The sequence below is a fragment of the Syngnathus acus genome, chromosome 2 (genome assembly GCF_901709675.1).
Source record: "Syngnathus acus chromosome 2, fSynAcu1.2, whole genome shotgun sequence".
Classification (NCBI taxonomy): Eukaryota; Metazoa; Chordata; class Actinopteri; order Syngnathiformes; family Syngnathidae; genus Syngnathus; species Syngnathus acus.
The window spans coordinates 14,246,434-14,274,253 of record NC_051088.1 but is presented as its reverse complement, the minus strand read 5'-3'; the positions used below and the strand labels follow the sequence as shown (position 1 = coordinate 14,274,253).

The 27,820-nt window shown below is 39.1% G+C and overlaps 1 protein-coding gene across 1 annotated transcript in view; it reads right to left on the bottom strand.

The window, feature by feature from the left end:
- Positions 1–27,820, bottom strand: part of LOC119138037 (metabotropic glutamate receptor 4-like) — an 87,810-nt gene that overhangs the window by 27,423 nt on the left and 32,567 nt on the right. Inside the window, exon 3 of the mRNA XM_037277724.1 lies at positions 3,655–3,871. Coding sequence (XP_037133619.1) covers positions 3,655–3,871 — 217 coding nt within the window. The remainder of the gene's footprint in view (positions 1–3,654; positions 3,872–27,820) is intronic.

Here is a 27,820-nt window from a genome sequence, read left to right as displayed (position 1 = left end):
TGTAAAACTGTACCCATTCTTGTGCCAGTGCGCATATTAAATTTCATTTTCAAAATCTTTTCTGCACAGTGAAAAAAAAAAGAACACTCAGGCAACACATGTGTCTAGCACTAAAGTAAAAACGGGGGGCCTCGATGTGATGGCTCGCATGGTGAGAATGCTCATCAAAAGTCAATCAAAGTTGATAACGTGCATTTAGGACTCATTTTTGTCTCTGAGCACGACACGATTCTGTATTCCATCATGCTGCGGACATGATAAATAGCTTTGTGGCGAAGCACTTGGAACTGCACGTCTGAATGTGCATATGCAAACTATACAGCATTCGCTGTGGTTGTCATGGTTACAGCCTATTTTCTCCTCGCAGTATTTCTTTATTGTGGTGTAAATTATTATTATTATTCAAATTTATGTCAGCAGATTTTTTTAAACGATTTTAGATTAAAGAGAAAAAAAACATTTGCAACCATTCACACGATGTAAATTGTGTTTGAAAAACAATGCTGCTTTTGATAATTACTCACTAGACCTAATTGACTACAAGAGAATAATTTTCCGGCACCTTGTTTTATTCATTGCTGCTCTTGAAGTTCTTGAATGTCCTTGTTCCCTGTGAAAGGTCCAAATAATAAAGTACTTTTTTGTGTTAGAGGGTTCACCTGAAAATTTGCCTCCGGCAAGCCCCGGGACTCCTCCTGCAAAGGCCGCATTTGACGCAAGGCATTTCCATGATGAAATAGAAATTATTCTTACTAGACTTTTTCTTTTGTTCAATTATTAATGTGACAAAATGTTGCTCTAAATGCCATTGCCTTCTGTGTACACTAGAATGTGCGCCAATCCAAATACAATTAATGTTATGAAGAAAGATTTTAGTCACTGACGTCGTAATACACACAGGAGAGATTGGTGCAGCCAATGTGGGAAAGAATGAAGTTTGTTTTATGCACACCGTAAGGTGGGAAAGGCTCCAGCTTTGCCGTGCCCCTGACCAACTTAAACAGTTGAACATGGAAAGATAGAAAGATAAAATATATGATGGGATACTTAAAGCTTGACAAACTGACTCAAATATGAGTTTCTGTGCTCATCTCTACCTAAAGTTTCAATCGAATACGTATCAAAACTGGCGTGTGTGAGAGAGAGAGAGAGAGAGAGAGAGAGAGAGAGAGAGAGAGAGAGAGAGAGAGAGAGAGAGAGAGAGAGAGAGAGAGAGAGAGCGAGAGAGAGCGAGAGAGAGTTCTGAGACTGGCTTTTCAATCTAATACGTATCAAAACCGCCGTGTTTAACAATCTAAAAATGAACCAAAAGAAATAAAATAAGAAAATAAAAAAAGGAAAAATAACTTAATAGTAACCCTGAATTGAACACATGCTTACATCTTTGTCCTTTTCTCTTTTCTTTTCTGAAAAAGTAAAGATGGCTTGGAAAAGTGAAGTACGTTCCAGCGAGTAGATGTACGGAAATCTTTTCATCCCTCAGACACCAACAAAAGCAGCTCTACTTGTTGAACCCAAACATGAATAGCGGAATTCCCCTTTTAGACAATGTTAAGAATAATATGTTGTCAGATGATCTTTCCTTTTGTCATTTTTCTCACGACAAAAGGTGAAGTATGCGCCCCTCATGTCAAATATTTGCATAATTTCCCCGGTCACGATAGGAATACACTCTTTTTGACCTTCTCCTGAACCTCAACTGTCATTTAAGATTACCCCAAAAAATATTTCAAGAATGATCCTTATATGGCAAAATCACATCAGGGAAAACACAAAAGCTAAGCATCACCTTCCCAGACCAATGTGATGATTCCAGCAAACAATGACAGGTGCACAGTCTCCTGTGAAAGTGTCACACTTTTCATGAGAGAATAAAGTGACATGTCAGCTGCTATTACTGCACACGAGGTACGAGGGCTTTTCAAAGAGAAGCTCACACAGACAAGGAGCCACTGAGCAAGCATGAACCGCAAGCATTGAAAACAAGGCAGGATGACAGCGGCGAGGCATCAGATCGGAAAAGTGTTTCATCTTATCTTCCATAACGACAATGAAGCCTCATCTCACTGGAGGATTTCACTGATGTTGCAATGAGAACGTGTCGAAATGAAAATTTTGCCTTTTGGTGCCAAGTCTTAAAGAAGACTATTTTCAGCAGCGGTCCTCTCTTCATGATGACGTCCCCCCCCCCCCTCCCCCCCATTCGGGGGGCTCCCCATGCTGTTTCAACATCACAAAATAAACATTGCCAGAGGAGACGCAATGTTTGTGTACACTAAATGGTGACGTGAGCAGCAATGATTTTGCTAAAATAAGCAGGATAGTGTTCCAGCTAATCCAGTAGTTGCGGTTGCCATGGTTTTCAAGTCAAGCAATCGATGGGACAGAAACAGGTCAAGTACAATTTACTCTATATTGCTATTATCAGAACCAAGATGTCAGTAATTGCATCTTGAACACAAGTACTCATCATTTTAATGCAATGTAATGTACTCCGCTACTAATGTGTACAGAAGGCTCGCAATTTAAAAATAACTCCCGTAAAGCTTGTACAATAATGTATAATAGACAAGCTTATGTAAGAGGAGACACAAGTTCACTTCCCAGGAACAATAAATAATGTTCACAACCTCCAATGAGACATTAACTGTTATGGTGTTAACAACGTTCACCCGAGCGCTTTGCAAGCTTTCTGCTCGAATAATATTGCTAGCGCGCAAACGTCACATCAGTTATCAGCACGCCAAGCTTGACCTTGTGAGTCGTTTTGGTTGTAACTGGCTTTACGTTCAATTGTCAAAGTGACAGTGATGTATTTGTATAGCAGAAGACAAATGTTGCAAATGCTCATGAAACAAGTCAGCTTCGCGTTGCATTTGATCTTCCTGGCATGCCGGCTGTGACGTGACTTCAAACAGTAGAAAGAACGACGGTAACTGGAGCTGGAACAGGTGGAACGTGGATGTTGTTCCTGGCTGTTAAGTTTAAAGTTTGAAGGGCTGCAATGTGGTAGGAACCTTTTTCAGTTAAAGCAATTTGAATTATTGGATTCTGACTTGACACCAATTACGTCTCTTGCATTGAGTGTATTTTATGTTTCCCCGTTCTTGTTTCATATTATCCCACAATTGCCAAATAATTACTTCAATCTTAAACAAGTCTTTAATCTTGTACTAGATTGTAGGAGAGGGAAAAACATGATTATAAGGAAATGGACATTGATTTCTTGGAAATTGTGCCTGCACTTTTTAAAAGATATACTAATAGATTCTATCAGCTCTTTTCCCAAATTGGTTTCAGAGACAAACTCTGAAGTGGAGCAAATCATCTGGTTTGTCAATCCAGGATTAAAATACTTCCCGAAATGATGGCACCAGGGTGTCATCATACTAACAATATTTTACAACTGTATTTATTTATTTATTTATCTCTGAACAATTTACTGGAGCTATCAAACTGTGATCATGGAAGATATACAGTACAATTGGTGGTGCCCCCGCTTGACTTCTGTGCAGTCAGTGCAAGTTCAGTTCCCACTCAGTGATCTTGTGTATGAGAGTGTAAATGGTAATCTGTCTCCATACAGTTTGTGTCCTCTGATTAACTGGCAACCAGCACAAAATGGTATTTGTTGTTTGAGAACAAAAGACTCACCGTCCTCTCGAGACTTTTGAATGAATGCATCCACACCACTTTCTCCGTAGTTTCCCTCGGAGGCCACAGTGGAGACATAGTTCCAGTTCATGGCTTTGACGATGTCCACCATGGCCTGAGCCTGATAGGTGTCAGGCGGCACCACTCGGGAGAAGAAGTCATACCGCGTGTTGTCACTCAGCTCTGGAGCTGTGGAGGCGTAGCTCACTTGGGGGATCTGTCAGGACAAAATAATGCGGGATGAAAAGCTCTTGTTGGGTAACATGAATGAATGAATGAATAAATATGTTCTGTTAATTAATTTTAAGAAATTAATTTCACCATGCTGGTCAGTGCCTTAATGTCCAGCCGGTATCAGAAACAAGCACGGATAAAAATGAGTGAAATGCATCAGGAAGGGCAAAAAACTGCCAAACAACTGACTCGCCATGGCGACCCCTGACCATCTTGTGTCCGAGACTCGTGCCTAACAAGTTTTCCATGGACAATTGCAAAAACAGAAGAAACTGCGTCTGCATTTAACAATAAAACCGTCATTGCATGTTTAAATCTTAAATGTGTGTAAATGGAGCTTTTGACAACCCACGCACGTCACATTGCTTCATCCTAGAGTTATACAAATTGGAAGAATGTCGCTCAAGTGACTCATCCTGTTCTGAACAAAGTCAAGCAAAAGCATTCATCTCAAAATATTTTTACTCATTTCACATCCAAGTCACATGACAACTGAGTAATCCTTTCCCCTTCCGCAAGATGTGTAATGAATGTTGAGTCATTGCAGTTCATTGTATTGCCGGATTGCAATGTTGTAATCAGGCCAGATGTTAAAACAAATGAAGACGGTGTTACAAATTGGTACAAAAACTGCAAACTAGTAGTAGGTTCTTTATTAACTTGATTTACATCCGAAGAGCAGAGGAAGGCAGTGAGCTCTGTCTCAGGCTATCACGCTGCCTCTATAGAACATTTCCTGTCTTGTTTTGAGGCTGAATCTGGTGTGCAAACAGCATGCGTCAACGAGCGAATACCCGTGTTCCTCTGGGATGCTCTGAGAGGCAAGCCGTGTCAAGGTTGAGTATGCGTGGTGTTTTATCTGCAAGCACATGCCAGCCCTTTGACTCGTGTCAACAAAACCTTTCACACCTACTAAGGAAATAACGACTTTGCGTGTAGGAGAGTATGATTTTGGTCTTTCGAGATGGTTGAGGAACCTTTGGGGTCCAGGACACGCCGTCGCAAGTACAAGAAGCAATACCGTAGGACTACTCAGAGGATGCAATTCCAAAAGACTTAAGTGTAAACATAAAGTCTCATTGTAAAATTGTCACCTACTGTGTATCCAAATCCAAACATAGATGTGATTTTTTTTTTTTTTAATACTTGGCAGACTTGTGAGAAAGCCATCTACCGTAATTTCCGTGTCACATATCCCTCCGCCCAGCAAAGCGGTGCCGCACAACAGCGGCCCACAGCCTTTTTACGAGTGTATAAGTGATCAAGTCATCACAAAAATCAGGAAAAATCCATAGATACGCCACATCGGACAACAAGCAGCAGGGTTCAAAACTTGAGCAAAAAGTAGCAGCTTATAGTCCGGAAATTACGGTAATAGACTGTGTTCAAGTGTTGTTCAAAGGTGTTTGCAAGGTGTTAATAAGCTCACATTTCAGAATATTCTAGAATTCTCGCACTTACTGTAAAAACAAGGCATTACATTCACTCTTTTGTTCAATTTTGCAGTTGAAGCAAATGTGTTTTTTTTTTTTGCATATTGGAACAAGTAGAAGGATTCAGACAATAAGCTCCTCTCATTAACATGCTTCGCGGTTAACAATACTAAGATATAATAATAGTATTAAAAGTCATTGTGAATGATAACCAGCCTCTTTCGTGGAAGCTTTCTGGTCGTATGGATTAACTACACTCTAAAATTGTTGGGTTCAGTCGAAACGGCAAATACATTCTCTATTGTTTCTATAATACTGACGGACGTGGGTTTCAGGTAGAGATGGGCTCCGGCTTATCTCCTGCGCTTCTTAGTTACTTTGGCTACGCCTGTCAAGCTTTACAGCGCAGCATGGATGCCGACAGCGGCAGATTAAACATTTGAAAATCCTTCTAATATAGAAAGTAATTTCTGTCTGTGCTTCCGTGCCCCAGACTTTGCTTTGACTGTGCAAAGTGATCTATTTTATATTAGTGAATGGATCACTAGCACAAAAGGGGGCATGATAGAGTTGGGGATTTTCAATAAGATATATATATATATACTCAAATGCAAAATCTTGCAGCTTGTGGCAGATCTTATACTGTAGTTGATTTAAAGTACATATATACATATAAAACCTTGTGCATTTATTTTTTCTACGAAACAGGGCTTTTGGTTTAGTCCAGTGAGCAAGCAATGTCAGCCACATAACATGATAAGCTCTGCCTGCCCTGGTTGGTGACAGAATGAGGAAATGGTGTCATTGTTGCCGCACTGAAAAAGCCTGAAATGAAAAAGCACAGCGTCACTTCCCGCTTGATCTCCCTGATTTGGCCGAGACGGACAGCCTTGGACGTGCAACAGCACTCGGTATATGAGCAGCGAAATTCAAGGAGAGAAACTAATCAAGAGTAAAATAATTAAATTTACATTTAAATGGAGGACTTTTATTTTTTTTAATCATCTAACTTTATAAAATATTATCAATAGTGATAATACATTCTAAAAAGTCTGAAAAGAGAAATGGTCCCAGCGCTATGGGTGGGTATAAGAGAGTGATAATGAATTGAGATTATCAGACTTTTGGGAGAAGGCGAAAGCTTGAAGTGACTGAAGTTCATAGCCAGGGTTTGGTCTTCTAATTATAGTTTTCCTCAAGCAAAAATGATATCCCAATTCAAAAATGCTGAATCATAAGGTAAACTGAGATTCAACTTAGTTTAATTTAGTAATATCACAATGAGGGCCACAAAAAAGAAAAAAAACAGACCCATTTGACATCAGGGCCAAAATCTCAATCTCCTTTTTTTCTACCAGGGTTTGGTAAATAATCCCATATTCGTTTTGTAGTTGACACCTGTTAGTCAAACTTCACTTGTGAGGCGTGTCGACTCGAAAGTTTTGCATTTTATTTTACTGAATACCAGCGTTTCATACACTACTCACAATTTATCTACCATGATTTTTCACCTAAAATGAAGTTCACTGATTTTTTTTCTGGCTCCTGAGCTAGGAAACATTCGTTTGACTTCCCCATTTTCGAATTAAAAGTTTTTATTTCTTGATTTGATTTCAATGATTTATTTTTCATTTCAGATTTTTTTTTAAATTGGCTACACATTCATATATTTTATGTTTGAACAATTTATAAGATGTTGAAGCGTGATTAGATGTTTGATGGGCCTGGCACTGCTGGTATTTGTGCTTGTTAAGCGGTGACAAGCATTAATTAAGGCAATGACAACCGTGATTAATCATCTCATTACAAATTGAATTATCACTGGGGTACAACATGCAAATGGTGTTGATAAAGCACAACGGTAAAGTGAGATTTTAACTCAATGACATTTGTAATGAATGGAAGATACAAAACAATAATTCTCTTGTTTAACAGGATGCATGAACATCTTTGTCATTTTCTGTTTCTATCTTTGACTGTTTTGACAAAAATGTTCTATCTGTGTCATCCCTGGTTTGACTTCCTCGAGCTTTACCGCCCAGGCATATGTTCAATTTTTTAACAGCTCAAAAAACATTGATACAATGATGTGACGTGACATTCTCTACAGGCTTGCAGGATGTTGATAGGATTATTTTTTCAAGAACCAATTCAGCCCTGCTCTTGCAGGCTGTGGCAGATTTTACACTGTAGTTGAGTTATTCATGTCTTGTACATAAAAGCGTGCGTGATTCACAAAGAATCCAGTTTAGTGACGTGTCAGCAGGTTTTTTTTTTTTCCCGGAAAGTTCAACAATTATGCATGATTCATTATTCTCTAACGCTGATTTATAATCTAAAGAAGAAGAAAAAAAACCTGATGCCTCTTTTTGTGTGTAGCAGCTATGAAAAACAATCTGTCAACGCGTACAAATGTTTGTTGACAAGACAGTAACGCCGCTGTGTAAAATGGCTGATAATGGCCAGAGTGGCTAGAGCTAATTAAAAAGAATGACTTCATGGCCAATCACATTTTCCTGAGTAAACAGCCTAACCTAACCTGAGGCAAAGTGTACTTGCACTTTCATTCGCACTATAACACATTTCATTTGGAATTCATCTTATTTAACCAGCTGTTTTGTCTCACCGTTATGATCATCAATCACGCTATAACAATTCGATATGTAAATTAATAGATAGCAATCTTGGGGTATAATCATTCATTTATCCATCCACTCATTTTTTTTAGACATCTTATCCTTTTTTTTCATCTCATCATATGTAATGCTCCACAATCCACAGGTAGCAGGTGAAAAATACAAAATTTTTTCATGATGCCCAATTTACAGAGAACAGGTGGGGAAACTCACACTTCATTGCTAAAATAGAATGCAGTGCTTCTCAATTATTTACTGTTATAACCTCACACCCCTCCAACCGTTTGCCACAACTAAAATTAGTAATATTTGTCGCTTAAACTTTATGCACAACGTCATAGCCTCTATTAGCAACAAAAAGAAACCAAAGAACTTTGTTAACAATGCTTTTCACAGAATATTTGAAGTGCAACAATTTGCCTGGTTAAAAAATAAACCAATACATGAGCACCACTGCCACCTACTGTTGTGGGTGTGCAATTACAATCTAATATGTCCATAAAAAGCAAAATAATAATAATAATGATGCATGTCACCCCTTGCATTGGACCATGACCTCCCGTGCAGAACTATTTGAGAAGGACCGGCTTAATTTCCACCCCTGTAAAGAAGATTTTTCAACCAAACAAAACTTGTCCACTGTGGAACACAATGTTTATTTATATCCATATTTTTTTATACATATTTGGTAGTTAGATGTAGTAGTATAACTATAGCCATTTGATCCTCCATCTATACAGAACAAATTAAATGAAAAATGAATCAGTGACCCATCTCCTTGGCAGAAATTGATCTATTGAGCAGAAAGGGGATATTTTGAGAGTACATCCAAAGACAAATGGAGGACAAATTTGCCATAGTAGCCGCTTGCTTTTGTCTCACACCTGAGAAACTAGAACAAGATGGAATGTGGAACATAATGTGTATATACTTTTCCCAAGTGAATAAAGTAAATTGTCTTGTTGTCCAAGTGATGAAGAGCAAACAATGGAGGTCACTTTGATCTACTCTAACATCGGGGGAATGTACCGTAAATCACAAAAGAGAGCAAGTGATTGGGTCTTGATTAAATTGCTACATTTGGTGAAAGCCTTGTTCTAAAAACACAACACAAGGGATCTAAAGAGGCTGAAATCAAGTACACTAGAAATATTTCACTGCAGGTTTAAGGTTGAAGTTGAATATAAAAGTCGAGGCAAAGCTGAGTACTAAATTTCCTCTGTTGACCACATCAAATATTAATAGAGACGACATGTCTGTAGACTGCAACGCATACTCGGCAACTACCTGCTCCTTGAATTGTGTTTGTTCTGGAGTGCAAACAGTTGATTTTGCAAGCGCAGTATGCAGACATTCAGTGATTGGCCATAGAAAATGAGTCACAATTCACCAATTTGTCTCTTGAGTTGAAAATTACTTTTATCTTCACGCTGATTCATGTCCGTATTTCGACAGTCTCTGTTCTATGCTTCGCTTCAAAACCGGATATGTTTTCGTTTGAGTTGATCAAAGTCGTTTAATCAGCACTCACTGATTCAGGGTCAAATGGAGTTGCACTTCCATATACTGATTGTTTCGGTTATTGCTGTTTGAACAAGCTGCAACCTCCATTATCTACAAGTGGGAAACATGATTACACCATACGCCGTATGGCATACGGTATTATCATTTCATCCTTAAACACTAACAACATACTATAACCACAGTAAGGAGCAGGTTGGAGTCATGCCGTACATCCTCCAAAGAAAAAAAAACATCTTTACGTGTTTTGTATGGAAGTGTAGTTAGTAAATAAAATAAAATAAAACAGTATTATGGCAGGACTGTATGCAAGGCCTTCATGGCATCATGTATGGCTTTATGTTCATTCAGCTGAAAGTTCCCATTCAGATTTTGAGTACTGTCTCTTACTCTGCATAAATTGCACAATGTAGAGATATTTTGCATATGGTGACAAATTGATGTAGAATATACAATAAAAACTACCCTCATAGTCTTGAAGGTTTCTCTCACAAACGGTTGGACTTTGATGAACCAATAGATCCAATTAAATGGATTAAATTAGGGTCACCACTTTGTTCTGTTATTTTCAAAAGCTCAATGCTTTAGCAAGAAGAGTTTTAAATGATGTGGCTTCTTCCTAATAGAATGTAATACAATGATGCAGAAGCATGGGAGAAGAATGAGGGGTGAAGATGAAGGACAGCACTGCAACAAATTTTACAAGCCGTTCAAATCAATTCATAAAAAGAAAAAATCTCACATGCGCCACAGCACAATGTCTGGAGCAAAACAGAAGATATAAGCTTATGCGGGTCAAGGGGTTAACCTCCAAGAGAGGTCCACTGATAAATACTGAGGCAGAGGCGTTGAGTGAACAGACATGCGTTAAACATCCCAGGGTTATCGAAGTCACAGGCGGCAATACATTTATCTGGAGAATGTGCTATCTCCACCGGCAAACATTTGGTCTTCCACCTTGTTCTGTCCCTCATCTCTTATCACTTTTGAAAGAAATGGATGGGGAGGAATATTTAATAAAGCATCAAGACTGTGGACTCTTCATAGATGGCTGTTTCACCACCGAGCTGAGGTATGGCTTAAGGTTGGTATTGTCCTAGTTTCCAGAATCGGCTTTAAAATATTAACCGTGTTATTTGAGAACATTGTCGTTTTGACTGAAACTAAAATATCAGAGGAAAAAAGTTATCTTACAACAGTTATTAATTAAGTGACCCCTTTCTAACGAGAATGAGAGGATACACTTCTCTCACCATAGCAAGTGTAGCCTTGAAGATAAGCGACCTGCAAGGTTTGATGGACTTTTTGTGGGGCATACCACTGGCAGAGGCAAATTAATGACCCCCCTGGAGAGAGACACTGGTGTATTGGGAGCCTTATAAATAGAGCAATGTAGAGATGACCCACCAAGACTAGGACAAAAAAAAGTAGCCAAGCCCAGTCCTTCCAAGAGGTGTATTTTACCAATTTGGATCTATTAACCTCACAAAGGGTTTCAAAATAAAGTTTAAAACTATGGTCAAGGTTCCGAAGTAATGTTTAGAACTAGGGTTAGGGTTTCAAGCTAGGGTTAAGGTTTCAAACTAGGGTTTCAAACTATGGTCAGGGCTCCTAAGTAGGGCTTAAAGCTAGGGTTAGGGTTTCAAAGTAGGGTTTAATAGGAGGGTTAGGGTTTCAAAGTAGTGTTTAAAACGAGGGTTAGGGTTTCATACTAGGGTTAGGATTTGAAACAAGGGTTTGGATTTCAAGGCAGGCTTTCAAACGCGGGTTAGGGTTTCAAGCTAGGGTTCGGGTTTCAAACTAGGGTTAGCGTTTCAAACTCGGGTTTGCATTTCAAGGCAAATTTTCAAACTGGGGTTAGGGTTTAAATATTTTTTTCACTGAATCTTTACTTACACTTAAGTAATTATTCAGGGGACTACTTTTTGTTGTTATTGATGTTATTGTGGCCCAAAGGTGCTCTTACCAAAGCTTTCAGACCCCAACGATCCGAGGATTCAAGCTTGAGAACCACTGGTCCACGGCACTCATTTAAGAATATTACAACTTGGAAATTCACATAACAAAACCCATCAATATCAGATAATACTCTAGGTTTAAATCAATCTAATCCCAAGCAAACCAAGACTGTTTAGGTTTAGTCAATATGTTTGAGTATGGGGTAGCAAGGTAAATGGACGGTTAATGAGAAAGCGAAATTACAATTTATTTCAGTGTATATGTACAGAAAAGGACCAAAGCAATCCCGCAACGTTATCATCAACTATCAACTTTTCTGCACCTTGTCTGCATATATCCAACCCCAATCACACATATTGTATCGTATGTTCATGTACCACCCGCATCCATTATGCAATGTCAATACAAGCTCAAAAAGTTACAATCAGTACATCTGTATCCGGAGGACAAAACTAATGAGATGAATCCGTATTTGCTTTGTTACCTGCCGAATATTGAAAGCAAACCCGGCCAGATCGAATCACTTTCTTGTCATTAAACACGACCTTTCCCTCAAAGCAAAATCATTCGCCACAAAGTCAGCGCCCTCTGCCTTATCAATACTGGCCTCCGATAAAAGGTACTAACCCGTAGAAAGTCCTCCCTGACTTCTGAAGTACACAACTTCTCATATATGCTGCCGGAGCTGGAAGATGTTGCTTAACAGTGAAAGAGAATACTAGACAGACACACCTCCTTTGTTAAGAGCTTAAATGAAAGTTAAATCTCTGCTGTGCATGCAAGCAGCCAAATGTTTAATCCATACTAAAAAGACCAAGAAAGGCACCAGTGGAGGCTGTTGTTTACTTTTCTGATATTTTTTTAAGGAGGCAGATTACATTACAGTGAGAGGTTCCCGCTTGATGATTCTTAATAGGGAGAATGCTCAGTCTGCTGGCATTCTTATCAATCATTAAAAAAAAATCTCTATTTGGATTACTTCTTTTGATGCATTTAAAATGGAAAATTCAAATTTATAATTCCAGTGGTATATAATGATAATGGAAGAGACCTTTGTGTGACCCCTTTCAAATGTTTCTCTCCATTTTGATTCAGCTTGCAATTCCCATCCATATGGTAATTGGCCATTGGTAAACAATATATATTCTGCAGGTATGTTAGAAAGTGTGATTTGAGGAAATACTTTAAAATCTGAATGGCTCCACTGGGAAAAAAAAAAATCTAGCTCTAGGGCCTGCGGTCCCTTTCTCTACACAATCGAGGTTATTTCTCTCCGTTTGTTTGAAAAAGCACATCTTAAACCGGTTAGCCTGCACATTTAGAGATTACACTCACAGTTGGGGACAAAATAACTTCACTTCCAAACAAACATGATTTGAATCAACCAAGAACCCGGATAACAAACAAAAATGAATAAAGCAGCATTAGCGGGGTAAATAAAGGCATCATCGTGGAAGGAAGTAATCACACTATGTAAGCACCCTGCACATGTACACAAAATTTGACGTAAAGTACTACTAAAACCAAGTAATGGAAATGTGCTTAATATCAAATAAGCAAGGTTGAAATTAGAAATAGGATTTTGGAATTATCACCAGTGATGGGCATTAGTGGTGTTACTTGGAGAACTAACTATTATCCACTATCGTCCACACACTATATTTGTTATCCAATCCCAAAATGAAGCTGTGTAAACATTCAAGAAGTCAAACATACAGTAAATTCAAGTCACTCATGGATATTTGATACAATATGAATTCTGTTTAACCATTTTTTTAACGTGCTTTTCACAAGGCAGGCATTTTCACTTGTTAGAGAAATAGCCACCAAAATAACTGATCACCTTTGTGCCAAAGGTAATAAATACATTATCATATATACGCCTAAAATAAAACGTGAAAATCTTAAAATAGGATGAAACAGCTCCTTTAACACATGATCATCTCCTCCGATAAACAGGTCAAACTTTTTAAAGCTTCCGCCCTCTACTATATTCAGAAATATACTTGCATTGGAGATTGAAATACAGGCCAGTAAACCTTAATGGTCAAGTTGTTATTGAAGAGGTTTTACTGTTACTAGTATGCCCATTTTCTCTGTCTCCCCAATGACATTTTCTGATTAATTCTACCTGTTGCCCCACACGTTACGCTTATTCCAGACAGCAGGCTTTCATTTCATTTCTCCACTTTGAAGGAAATAGTAACAGTCAAGGCCGTTCACGTGTTAACCATTCGGACAATGCTGTTGTATTTCAGTCTCTACAACAACCACAGTATTCTTGAAGGGTAATCACCACGTACCACCTCGGTATCATCATTCCAAGACGGACGAAACGGGTGCAAATTGTTATCTTACAAGTGGACAGCCCATTTATCAACACATTCCCGTGGTTTTGTTTCCCCTCAAGGTGCAACACAACCATGGAGGCTCAGTGCTCACAAGACATCCCAGTCGGTTACAATTGATCGTCATTTACGAGCCTCTTGTCTTAGACCATAGGTGTCAAATCCAAGGCCTGGGGGGGCAGATACGGCCCGCCACATAATTGTATGTGGCCCGTAAAGATAAATCGTGCATCAACTTCATGTGTCAATACTAAAATTACAAATTGTCTTTTCTCCATTTTTATTTCCATTCAAGTTTTAAAAAATATTTGAACAGTTGTTTTCTAGTCTCTGACTCCAAAACTATTCATCAGTTTGTTGTGTAGCCTATACTGTGTATAGAACACTTTGACAGTCATAATGGCTGATACAATGACTACGATGCAGCCCGCGCTAAAAATGAGTTTGACACCCCTTCAGAGACAATCACCTCCTGTAGTTTTCCCTTCATGCCTTTGTGACAATAAACAGGCTGAGAAAAAAAAAATTGTTTGGTGACATTCTGGGAATCATTCTTTGACTTCAAGTGATGGCATGTTTGATTGCGTCCATATACTGTTTGACTGAGTTTTGTGCTCTCGCACGCTTACCTGCAGAAAATTTGATTACCTCTCAGAAAATATTATCCTGCATCCCCGGCATCACCTTCTCTCGCATATGGTCTGACCAAACTACAGCACAGTTTTGATTATAAAGATGGGAGTGAAACTGTCGGCTCGTAATCACTGCAGAACACCGCTCATTATAAACCAGAAGTATGTATTTGGGTGAGAAAGAGAGGCTGCATGCACGAAAAATACAGCACTGTCAATTATGTGGCCCTTAATTAGATAAAAAGTGAAATGTGCACTTAAAATTTAAACTATTTGTCAGTGATGTTGGTGGTGAGGGTGAGAGGGGGCGTATACGTTTATTGCTTGTGATTGCATCACATTGATATGTACAGCCGGTGCTCTAGAACTGTCAACCTCTTTGTAGACGTGTCTCAAATTGAAGACCACGTGTGCAATGCTGTACAGTGTTATGACATGAGGGGATCGCGATTATTTCGATTCACGTAAAATAGCCATTTATAGTCTGTGATTCTGCAGCCTTGATCTCACCAGTAATAATGTTCAGGGGTTTTTTTTTGTGGGGGAGGTGGGGTTATTTTGTTTAGTTTAGCTCTACTCCCCGCCAGCAAGCCAGTTTGGATGCTTTGATGCGTGTGCTGTGAGTCTTCACTCACAGATTGCCATCGTAGTCCCTCCGGACGACTTAGGAATGGAATTTGATGAGCTGATCACCAGTGTGAACCATCAGCAAGTTGGTGTGAAGATGTCATGGTGCAGGCCCAGAAGTGGGCGGGCCGGGTGTGAATCAATGCATCACCTGATGACAGGCAAATATTCTTGAGCCGTTTCAAGCTGCTTTGATGAATTTAGAGAAAAATCTTTTTCACAGAGAATTCATTTTTGGAAAAACCTTAATACTGTTATATTCCTACTTGACATTTTTTTTTTTTCCCAAATGGCTGTCAATGATTTACAGATTTTCACTATCCGTGTTCCTATTGCCCACAAAATTTATGAAGGAAATTTAAATAGCAAATAAAGTGAATCCTAAAAGTTTTTTATTCACCTTCCATTTCCACGTCAAACCATCTCAACAGTGTGACCATGCAAAGTATTCTGTACAAAAAATAATTTTATCTTTACAACCTTTTAGTTTTGCCATTTGTCTCATTTAACATTTCTTTTAAATAGCATCAAGTGTGTCAGTTTATGCAAATAGCCACCAGTCTTCAATACATAATCAATAATCAATTAAAAATACAAAATTAATTGTAGAACTTGAAAAACAGCAAATGAAAGTTTTAGAGACCAATTAATAATTGATAATTAATTAATTAATTAATTTTTTTCTATGCATACAGTAAACTTCTTTCAGACTAGGCAAAATTTCTTTCTGATGCCAGCACTACTCAAGAAAAGGAAAACTGTTTGAGAAGTTTTGCTTCACACAACATAACAGACTGTGTGAAGCTACCACAATGAAAAAGCTCACTTTATTTTAGGAAGATGAAACTGAAGAATGAAGCAACCTCTGGCAAGCATTAATTAAAAACTCAAGCACAAGCAAGCGAAAAGCCAAAAAAAAATAACAATTATCACCCGGAATCCACGTTGACTGTACATCTAGATTGCCTCCAGGGTTTTGCCGCAATGAATCATCACCAGCTTCTCATCTTACAGCACTCCCTTTTTTCTTCTCCTCATTGTTGATTAATTATGTTATCTATATTTGTCTTGTCTGGATTTTTGCGTGCGTGCATCAAAAGATAGTCTCTTTTGTTAAACTAGGCCACATCATCATTCATTAGATGCTCAGGAAGGGAAAAACTGCAAGAGGGTTTTGCGTTTGATTATTATCCGCACTAAAAGAAAGTACTCTTCTTTTCTCTTAAATGATTAAGTACATCCTCTCTGGCTCGGAGTATTGCACCACTTTCCCTTGGTTGTTTTGGAGCCATTAGAGGGGGAGGAGAACAAGCGGAGCTAACATTTAAACAAAAAGGCTTGGCACATAGCAATATCGGAGCTTCTCTCTCTCTCTTGGTATCACTGTCTATCTGCACACATACATGGAATTCAATAAACGTGAGTGATGCAAGAGCTACTTTGTATTTTCATTTATTAAAGGGAAGCGCTATTCCTTAAGACGTAAGATTTCAGATTGATTTGACAAAAAGTTTACCAGTCTTCTATCTTAACATACAGACCGGGTTGATTGGGCTGTGGTGCTGGACTGTCCAGTAGATTTGTGTCTTTGAGGCGCCGGCAGCCAGAAGGCACTCATGAGAGAGTAATACTTTGCAAATACTGTAGTATATGGGTCAAGAGGAAATGGACACAAGAAGAATGAAAAGTGAAATTAACAAGCAAGGTCTCAAGTTATCCTCCCTGAGCTGTGTTATGATGGTGGGGTCGGAGTGTCTCAGGGATCCTTGGAGATAAGAAGTCTGGGGCTTCATGCTCTTGGGAAATCGGATCTTAGGAAGCCTTCCCGTGGGTAAAGAAGAGTAAAACATGGAACCCTGTGATTGAGCATTTTTGCTTTTCACAGATTATCCATGACACCATGGAACATGGAAACTCCAAGACACCCTCATATAATCATTTGATAATCGACTTTGTGATAGTGTCGTTGGGCTTGTGGAAAATGCCGGTCTGACCTGGTACACCCAATCGTATTGTAAGGGTCCACTGGAACCATTTCACAGAATGTTTTACCAGAAATTGTTTCAACTCCCAACTCCGGCAGAACTTCAACCATGGGGACCATAAATTTAAGTAGGCCTGACCAAAGTTACTTACCATATTTCCCGGACTATAAGTCGCTCCAGAGTATAAGTCACACCAGTCATAAGATGCATAATAAAGAAGAAAAAGACATATATAAGTCGCACTGGAGTATAAGTCGCATTTTTGGGGGAATGTTTTAGGACAAAATTCAACACCAAGAATAGACATGAATAGGCAACAACAGGCTGAACGGTACGGTATGCTAACGTTACATAAACACATAAATGAGGAACTGAGACCGTGCCTGACGTAACATTAAGGTTATTTAAATAACTTTAGCATAAATAACATCCTAACAAGTTTATCAAACCATTCGTGTCACTCCGAATCATTAAATCCAACAAAATCGTCATCCTCTGTCTCACTTATAAACTCCGCTAATACAGTATTTCAGAAATTTTATATAGAGTAGCTGTTGCGTTGAAAGACTCTGCCAAAGTTAGAATGTTCCAATAAGTGACATTTAGCTTAGTAAGGGAATATAATTCTCAAAACCTAACCATTTGATTGGATTGCAAGAACATTTGCTTCATGAATCCGAAAGGATGCTGTTGTAAGCAAACAAGTTAATGTGATGTAATGCAAAGCTGGCCCTGAGGATCCAGACAGCATTAGACCTGCAGCCTGAGCTTTCCTTGCCCTTCGATTTAGGCCCGGGCTGGGCTTCACACAGAAGAACCGTGGGCTGTTGATTTTGGTATTTCGATCAAAGCAGCACTGCATCAAACTGTGCTCCGGGATATGCATCCACTTTCCCAAGCATGGCTGAGCTAATGGGTGTTCACAAACAGAATCATGTGTTAAACTTTTAGTGATGATGCCTCTATGAAGGTGCATACCTCAGCAGCAGCTGCGTTCAACTGAACATGTTCCCTTTCAAAATAATAGCAGTGAGATGTACCTAGCTCCATTTGCATTCTTCTTATTCTAAAAAATTATGTAAAAGTGTTTGACATAAAAGTTGACAAATAAAAATCTCCAAGCTACATTTCTTCTCAGGTTTTGGCTTAGCTTGGCTTAGCACTGTAAGATAAGCACAAATAACATTTATGTTATCTGCTGCCCAGTGGTCCAGGATGCCTCATTATCCAAAGAGGTCATAGGAAATTGGCTGGACCTTGGCTATCAGGAAAACTACCATTTGAGGAATTCAGGTCAGGTCAGGCGTATATTTTAACACAAGCATTGCACGCTTTCCAGCCGAAGCCTTCACAACAACGGAACTAGCGGAAATTAAACTAAGCAATGGCAACACCACATGATGCAGACAGTGCACAACACATTGACAGGGTGCACATACTGAAAAGTGACTCATGGTTGTATGCAGCAGCTGGCGGGATCTCACTGCAAGCAACTGATTGCCATTACAATTGAGCATATTTTTACCACTGGCAAAGTATGAGACCATACACGTATATATATATATATATATATATGTATATACCGTAATTTTCGGACTATAAGTCGCACCGGAGTATAAGTCGCACCAGCCATAAAATGCCCAAAAAGTGAAAAAAACCATATATATGTATATAAATCGCTCCTGAGTATAAGTCGCCCCCCCACCCAAACTATGAAAAAAAAACGCGACTTATAGTCCGAAAATTACGGTATATATATATATGACGATATATATATATATATATATATATAGAAAAACAATCCACACACTGTATTGTAAAATGGTCATCCCTAAGCAAGAGGACTTTTCTAAAATAAACTGTGCAAACTTTACAAACACTGGACTGAAGATATTGAAGAGAATAAGGCCCTAACTTGCATGAAAAGGCCCAAATTTCTGTATTGTGATTCAAAAGAAGCTGAATATGAGGCAATCATAGTTTTGACTGTTTGTGCAGAAAGCAGAGTAAATGAATCATTTAGTCAGACAAATCTCCACACTTCAGAGTGACAACTGATGTATTCCATTCTGCGGGGCTTCATTAGAAAAATGATTCAGCTTGCACACGTCAGAGCTTTTTTTTGCCCCAGGTGTGTAAACACTGATGAAATCACATTTAATTTGAGGGAACTAAATTGTCTATTCTGCACTATTCTAATTTTCTAGCTTATGTTTGAAGTAGCCTTTGTATTTTTTTTCATGATATTTATCCCAAAGATTTTGTCATTGTTCCTAGCTCCTGCATCAGCAAGGAATCAGACAGCAATCATTTGAAATTATATAGAAAGGTTAATCTCAAAATGTATGTTAATCTGCATAAAGACTATTTTTGAGCGAGACAGATGATTTTTTTCCTTTCGTCAACTATTATATAAGCTTATACTTGTTTTGGGGTTTGTTTTGTTATCAAAACAATCCAAAATGCAGTGTTCCGATTTATTATGCACAACAGTTAAAAAGTCAAGTAAATTGTAAAAAAAAAATGCATTTCAGTAATTCTATTATAAAAAGAAAATACAAATTCTATTTCATGAAAAATTATGTTCACTGACCAAATTACACGCATTGTATTTTTTTTTCTGTGTGAGCTGTGAGCTTTTGTCAATGATTGACAATTGACAATTTATTTTCTCGTATAACAAACGCTTCTTTTCATACAAAAGCAAGAAATGGTCAGTAAGAAATTTTACATATTTTGCTGAGGTCATTTTGACACATCCAGGCACTCGAAAGTGGCCTATTATCTCACTCCTCATTCCACGCCAAAGCATTATTCCGGCAAATGCTTTCTAATGGTGCAGCCATGTTGGGAGATGGTGGCCATCTAACAGTCATGCAGAACTCGATCCATCTGGACCAAAGTATGCATCACCAAGCAAAACTGCTCGGAAATCAGACTTAATGTCTTCCTAAGACCACCGCAACCATTTCTCCTTTGGTGTGGCCGAAATACAACTTTATGCATGACTGTAAGACTGCATCGAGAGTTCCTTAGGAACAAAGAGAATGGCTTTTTAAAAGCTGCTCACTTAATGTGATTTGTTTTCCTCACAGAACATTTCCTTAATATGCCTTTATCAGAATAAACCCCAGCGCTCTCTAAGTAACACACAAATTATTTAGTAGTACAATAATTTTCTTAGAAATCCATCTATTGCTTTATTTGGAGTGTTTTTTTTTACCAGCAAGAAAACTGATTTAAGGAATCTTGGATACTTAGATTTGTTTGATGATTTGTTTAAAAAGAGGATGTACTAATTTAATACTGCATTTAAGATATGGTTCATGTTTTGGTCTGAATGGAACAAGCAATAATATAGTAGTCCTTAAGCCTTCAAGCAGACATAAAAGACCACAAACTTCAAGTAATTCAAGTTTTGCACACAATTGTGCATGACAGAAACGGATAGAAGGTTAATTGCCTCTCTTCGGCTGACATGTAGGAAATCAGGGTGAGGGATAAACCAAACGGTACAGTTGCGTTTCTGAGTGCTCTCGGGTTTGAAGGGCCGCACCGCAAATCATTCCGAATTGGGTTACTATCAGCTGCTTGACTGATCGCAGTATTTTATGCACGTTAGTCTGCTGCCTTTTGAGCATCCAGTCACAAAACAGCTGTTTAAGTAAATCCCAGTAGGGATTTCCTACCTCACTGCATTCAGTAATGATCCCAGTCAACTACCAAGCAGTAAGTCGCTGTCACTGTTGTTAATTAGCTCAGCATTAATAGTTGCACCCCTTACATCCTTACAAAACGACACACGGATGGTCAGCATTGATCTCTTATGGCGATGAATTTTCTCATTCCACCGGACAGTCCCGATTGCAAGAACTGGGTGTTAATGCCTTTTTAGATGAGATTAAAAACTTAATATTTTTTATCATTATTTCGATTAGATTCATCATGTCTTCAAATTGCTATATATATATATATATATATATTTTTTTTTTTTTTTTTTCATTGTCTGAACAAAACAATCCTACATATATTTCTTATCATGTTTCCAATAACCAAAATGATCAGTTTAGTATTATTACAATACCAAAATAAACATCAAGCCAAACATTTAAACTCACCAATACACCCACCGACTGCAGGTAATATTAATAAATACTGGAAGATATAAACATAACCTTTTGCGTTCTCGAAATGTCATTGAGCATCTCATTATTGTTTAACTAATTGTTTATCGCCGCATCTGACTCTTTCTGTGAGGTTTTGAAATTGATTGAACAGGGAATGTCGGTGACAAGGTATGCTCTCAGGGAAGCACAGGCAATTGTGGGAAATGTCAATGAAATTTATGCTGGTGATGAATAACTCCACTGGTAATGGTGGTAAAATGAATGGCTGCAGGTGGGAAATGATTTTAAAGTGTAAATTGGGAGAAGTTTCTTTTCTGTTATAGGTGCTTGCCTGAAACTGCGGTTCTTCTTCTACCCTCCAACAATAACAGCACATAAAAACTCAATCTATTTTCGATACTGACTTAGGGGGGGAGTAGAAGACACCCTGGACTGATCACCAGTCAAGTGCAGGGCTGACAAAAATCTTCATGTAAAAATAAAAAATGCAGCATTGTGTCAGTATACGCTGCATTTTTTTGTCACGTTCCCATATTCGAACAGCCGGCACTAAATCCTCTCCACCATTCTTCCACACCCTTAGGTCTGTCAGTGTCAGTGCGCTAAATTACTGTATGCTCACAGTGGGCCGCCGTGCCAGGGGGCATATCAGTAACAGTCTCACTCGCCAGTAAAATGCAGAGGCTTCGCAGAGAGAGACAAAGAAACTCGGAAATATCCACTTCTTTCTCAAACCATGATATCACTGGCAGCAGCCTAATCCATTACCCTTGACGCCCACACTGGAAGGGATCTGTGGATGCCTGATAAACAAACAGGAACAAAGCCTGGAGACTCTTCCCACATTTACTGTATGTTTATCTGCCATTATGGTGCAGTGTTTTAAGAAGAGACGGTGGAAAACAAGCAAGTATATTCATCCCTGTTTGCTCAGGACAATCTAAGTGTTGCATGACCCTTATGAAATGCCATTTCATAGGCTGCCTAAGTACCTAAGATGCTTACACCGCTCGAGCTTCTCAAAGTCGTCTACATCCATTTGCTCAGCCTTCTTAAATGTTTTTGTGCCATTCCTCTCTAACAAATAGGTCCTCGTACACAGATTTCTATCTGGATATTTTTTGGCTCTTGGCTGCTCTGCGCCTTCCCTGCTTTTATCTTTCCTGCTTGCTGAGTTAGTTTAGACAGAGAGAAAGAAAGACCATCACCCCCCCCCTGCTGTATTTTCCACCCGAAAACCAAATTTCTTGAAATTGATCGACTCAAAGCAATCAATCAATTTTTCTCTTTAAGAAGATCAGGTAGAGCTGATGCCACCTGTCCAGATGGAACGTAAGGTATGCGTCCGGCGACACGCTGGACTCCTGGGGGACGAAACTCTACTTTGAAACGAAACTCATATTTAAAATCAGACTTTAAAACCCGAATTTGAAACCCTAACCTGTGTTTGAACCCTACATGTCGCCTTAAATGCGGGGCACAGATCGTAGTCCTAATGAAACTGCGGGGGACTTGACCCCCCCAACCCCATCCCCAGTGCCATCTGTGCCTATGTCAACTTGGACAAATCAACAGTTCACCTCGAAGGAACAAATTTGGCTAATTCTTGCCCATTGAGATGTTCTACGAGAGATTCAAAGCAGACTGACAATCAACGTCGGCTTGACCTAAAACAACTGTTATCTTTATTTACTTGGCCCTCGAGAAGGCCTTATCGCCTGGATTTTACGCAGACCAGACACTCAGCCGACGACATCGCCCTCAATCCTTCTTCTTCCGTGACCTTTGCAACTGGATCAGGATTCCCTGAGGACGTCTCGAAAGTGTTACACCATCAGTCAGGAGACGGCAGAGACCATGTTTGGGAGCCGGGTTTGAATCAGACACATAGAAATTCGTATGGATATACAAATGCAGCTCAGAATCTTTAGTCTTTCTACAGTGCATCATCTAGCAAACCATCAGATGATAAATCTTTTTAGAAAGTGATCCTTCGCAATCATTCAAACGAGCCTATTGATTTGCACTGTCTGCCCATTTTAACTGTGGCTGTTTTTTCATGTTTCTTGGACAGGTTGAAACCAAAACCAAAAGTATTCCATTGCTCTGCACTCACGACATGTCCAATGACAAGAAATTTGATTACGTGTCATAACAGTGAATGACATACGATTCCATGTTCTCTAAAATAAGACAACTTGAAGCCTTTCAGGATTCCTGAATGGAAGATGATGAGTGTCGAACTGTAACGAGCTTTCTTGGAAATGAGCGCTGGACAAAGGAGTTCCCCGGTAAGTAGCAGCAGCTAATTACATCTTGTCTCCTCGAGCTGCAGGTGACAAGTCTGTGCGGCCCAATGTTTTTGAACAAATGGAACGAGGATTAACTTGAGTGCATCCTAGTGTTGACAACTAATTAATTCTACTGACACCAAAACACAGAAGGCCAAAATATATGAAACTTATATAACTCATAAAAATCATACTTATTTAATATTTTACTACAGCGGGTGTGTCTTAGCGTTCTATTTCCCTCCCAGCTGTTAATAGCTTACTGTTCTGCTCCGACCTGTGAAAACTTCTGATATTTCACATCTTGGTCACTGCTCTTTGGAATGTTGCTGCGTAAACAGTCTGTGCTGACAAATTCACAGGGCTGTTAAATAATTCAAAGCACTCTGCAATCCATTCTCCCTGCCAGCTTTTAGAGCTCCAACCACCCTATTGATTTGTGTCGTGCCACCTCATTGAGCGTATGTGTATGTGTGGACACAACCAAATTAAAATTTGTTTGAAATAAAAACAAAAAAAGTTTGGTCAGTGGAAGTAGACAAAAGAAATGTATGTGTTATTTAAGACTTTTTTTTGATAACTGAACAGAATGTAGGGTACTTTTTTTAAATCCTTGACTAATATTTGAGCCCTTGTTGAATATCTCATAAGAACTTGAAGGGAGCTGATTAGCACCACTAAATTATCTATTACAACAGCTATTAAGAAACCATCACTTGAAAAGAAAAAATATCCATGAAGTGATTATTTTTCCTTCCATTAAAAACTGATTAGGGCGGTTCCCTTTGAAATAAGTTTCTGAATTAACTTTCAAAGGACAAGGACGGAAATCTGTAAAAAAATAAATACAACCCTCTTAATGATACATTCAGAGTACCTTGGGCATATGTGTTACTACAACTGCATGGCAAACATGGCTTAAAAATGCAGCGTGCATATCGCTGATGTGCAAAAAACACCTATGAATCTCCGGCCATCTATTACAGCAAAGCTTTGCATTTGCTGAGCAGTGCAAAAGGAAATACGATGAGGAAATAATGGAATTGACACACCAGATTATTGATAGATATGCACGAGTATTTGTATGTAGCGCTTTTCATAACTACACATAGTAGGTAATGTGAATTGGAGCCATTCCTTGTAACATAAACGAAAGCTTACACCTCCAGTACATGTTCAACTTCTCTACAACTTTAAAAAAGTACTCCTTTGCAAACCCCAATAGTATGTTCCATTAAATATTTGATTATTGCATTTTCCAGCTGTACTTGCAGAAAAGAGAAATGGGGCGCATTGATAGTGCATGCAGCTGAGTTAAGTGAGTGTGCCTGCAGTCTCTCAAGTTTAGAATCAAGCGGGAACTTGCTAATGACTAAGACCTGATAGCGGGTATGTTCGGATCGTGTCATTCCTGGATGTGCTTTGACGCTGACCACAGCAGACAGCTAACGTGAGCAAAGCATCCTTTTCATCCGAGGTGACTTTAGGTCCTGCAAATGGAGTAAATAAGGAGAAACTTAGGCCCCAGTCAGTATTCTTGACATTGGCATTGATTGATGCAACTGATCTTTTTGAGAGTCAGTGTTTGTCTGAATCTTAAATAGGGTCCAATATTAATGCGTGAAAATACACTAAGAATTACAAAAATCACTTTTTTGGGGGGTGGGTTCATATCATGATGATAACCAGGGGCTGAGTATGCGACAAAGTCGACATCATTCCTTCGCTAGCTAATAGCCAAACTACGGTAAAATAGCTAAGCTGATACCTAAAGCTAAGTTAAAGTTACTTTTAGTAAAGTTACTATTTTTTCCAAAAGGTGACAAGCAGGACCTTTTTGGCATAAAGCATCCTGATTGTGATGTGTGAGGATGTTTCCTTTAAAAAAAAAAAAGCTGTCTGCTTCACTACAAAGTCTGATATCCTCCATTACCCTTTTTTTCCCTTCTGCAATTATTCCAATGGGTAGAAAAATTAAGCTAAATCATTTTAGAGCGTAATGAGAGAAAAATGGAAGGACCGAACAATGTGATTAAATTGTTGCTCGGTGGTGTTATTCCAATTACAACAACTCAAGTGTGAGTCACTATATAATTTCAAGTGGCCCAAAATGAAAGAGCTGTCATGACGGTGCTGCTTATAAAAGGAGCACACACAAAAAACAGCTACAGAGTTGCAGATATTACAATATCCTTCACAATGTTAGGAAGCCTTGTTTAAAATCAATACAACCTAAAAGTGGCTAAATGCTGACTCTGAACCACACAGTGCCAACATATTTGGACAAGTTTTTATGAAATATAGCTGAGATTATATATTTGTATTTTTTTTTTTAAACGAATGGGCTTGTTGACCGGTGCAGGGTGCGCCCCCACACACTCTCCCCGAAAACCAGCTGCAGTTGACTCAATCTCACAGAGCATAAGCAATATTTCATTGTCCTGGCTCTCAAATAAATCAATGTTTTATTATTGTATTCATTTGTGCTGAGCTTAGTATAGCCAAGCCCTGAGTGACATTTCAATTAAACTTCCAACAGAGACGGCTTGTTTTTGCATTCATATTATTATTTTTTAAGTCACATTAGAATAGCCGCAAATTAGTTTCACTTGTATTATGTTTGAGATCTTTGAGTTCTATTTGATAAAGTATCCATCCATCTATCCATCTTTTTTAACACTTATGCTCATTAGGGTGCTGAAGCCTGTGTTCACTGACACCAGGGCTGAAAGGTAAGGAACACCGGTACCCAGCAAATTGGTAGATTCACAGGATGCTCCCGATTACTCGGCAAATTTGTTCCAATAAGATGAAGGTAACAGCTCAAATAAAATAGATAAAAATAATAATTACACAGGTCAACAGAAAATTTGATTCTCCATACCTTCATAGCAGCTAAACATCCTCTCTGTTTGTAGGTTAAGCCAGTATATTTTTTTTCTTTCAGTTTGTATTTTATATAGTATTTTTGGGGTGGCATGGTGGTTAGCACGTCTGGCTCACAGTTCAGAGAGTGCAGCTTTGATTCCACCTCCGGCCCTCCCTGTGTGGAGTTTGCATGTTCTCCCCGGGCCCGCGTGGGTTTTCTCCGGGCACTCCGGTTTCCTCCCATCCATCCATCCATTTTCTGTACCGCTTAGTCCCCACGGGGGTCGCGGGCCGGTTTCCTCCCACTTCCCGAAAAACATGCATGGTAGGCTGATTGAGCAACCCAAATTGCCCCTAGGTGTGAGTGCGAGTGTGGATGGTTGTTCGTTTCTGTGTGCCCTGCGATTGGCTGGCAACCGTTTCAGGGTGTCCCCCCCCCTACTGCCCGATGACGGCTAGGATAGACTCCAGCACACCGACGACCCCCGTGGGGACAAAGCAGTAGATGTTTTTCATTATCATTACAACATTCCCTGCTCCATTCCCTTTTGACAGTGAGCCCAAACTATTGTGTTTAAATTATTCATTAACACAGGTCAACTCTGTTTTGTGCTCATCTTTGACCAGATGACATTGTCGCTGACAGCTCAAGTATTAAAAAGTGAAATGAGAAAAAATGACTCGAATTGCCGCCCTTCACACAATCAATATGGCAGCTGTCATGAAACTATTGAGCGCTCTTAATTTAACGTGCTTGAGTTACTGAAGGCTTTCTGATTTCTTTCCAAGCTTTGTTAAAGTCAACTAAATCCGAGGCACGGCAGCCTGGATGATGGATGGTGGGCTGATGCTGAGATCTTGCAGGTTAGACAGCTGCCTGAGCCTTTAATCCCACGCTCTTTTCAAGGATGCGATGGCGCCGCCTCCGTTTGCTGGATTTTGTTCACTAAAATTGTTTTTTTTTGGGGTCTTTTAAACTTTTAAAGACGCGTTAGAGTGGAGTTCCACACGTACATGGCAAACGTGGGCGAGTCAACAGCCAGTGCGGTAAACTGACAGCAAGAAATCCTGTTGTGTCTTCCCTATTGGATCTCGTTCTGATTTTTACAGCAATGCTCAGCAGAATGCAATTAAACATAAAAATAAAGTCATTATACCCCCTGCCCCCCTGCTAACATGCCCTCAGTAGACCAGACAGTGCACACTAATTAAACAGCCAAAATTAATTTGTGTGAGATTTTTCGAACGAAGCAAGAAAAAGGTGCCAGAGGAGAGAGGCAGACTGGTGCTTATTGCGAATGTACTTGCTGATTACCAGCAGTGGCTCCAATTGCTTGCAGAGGGATTTCAAAACTTTAAGTGCAAATGGATGAAGTGGAGCAAGAATAAAAAAGGTATGATTTCTTAGAAAGCTTCACTTTGGGAAATGGCTGTGTTTTCTTGGGCTGGAGTTAGAGCTGAGTTAATCCTCACCCTAAAGCAGCTCCCTGTACAAGCAGAGATGC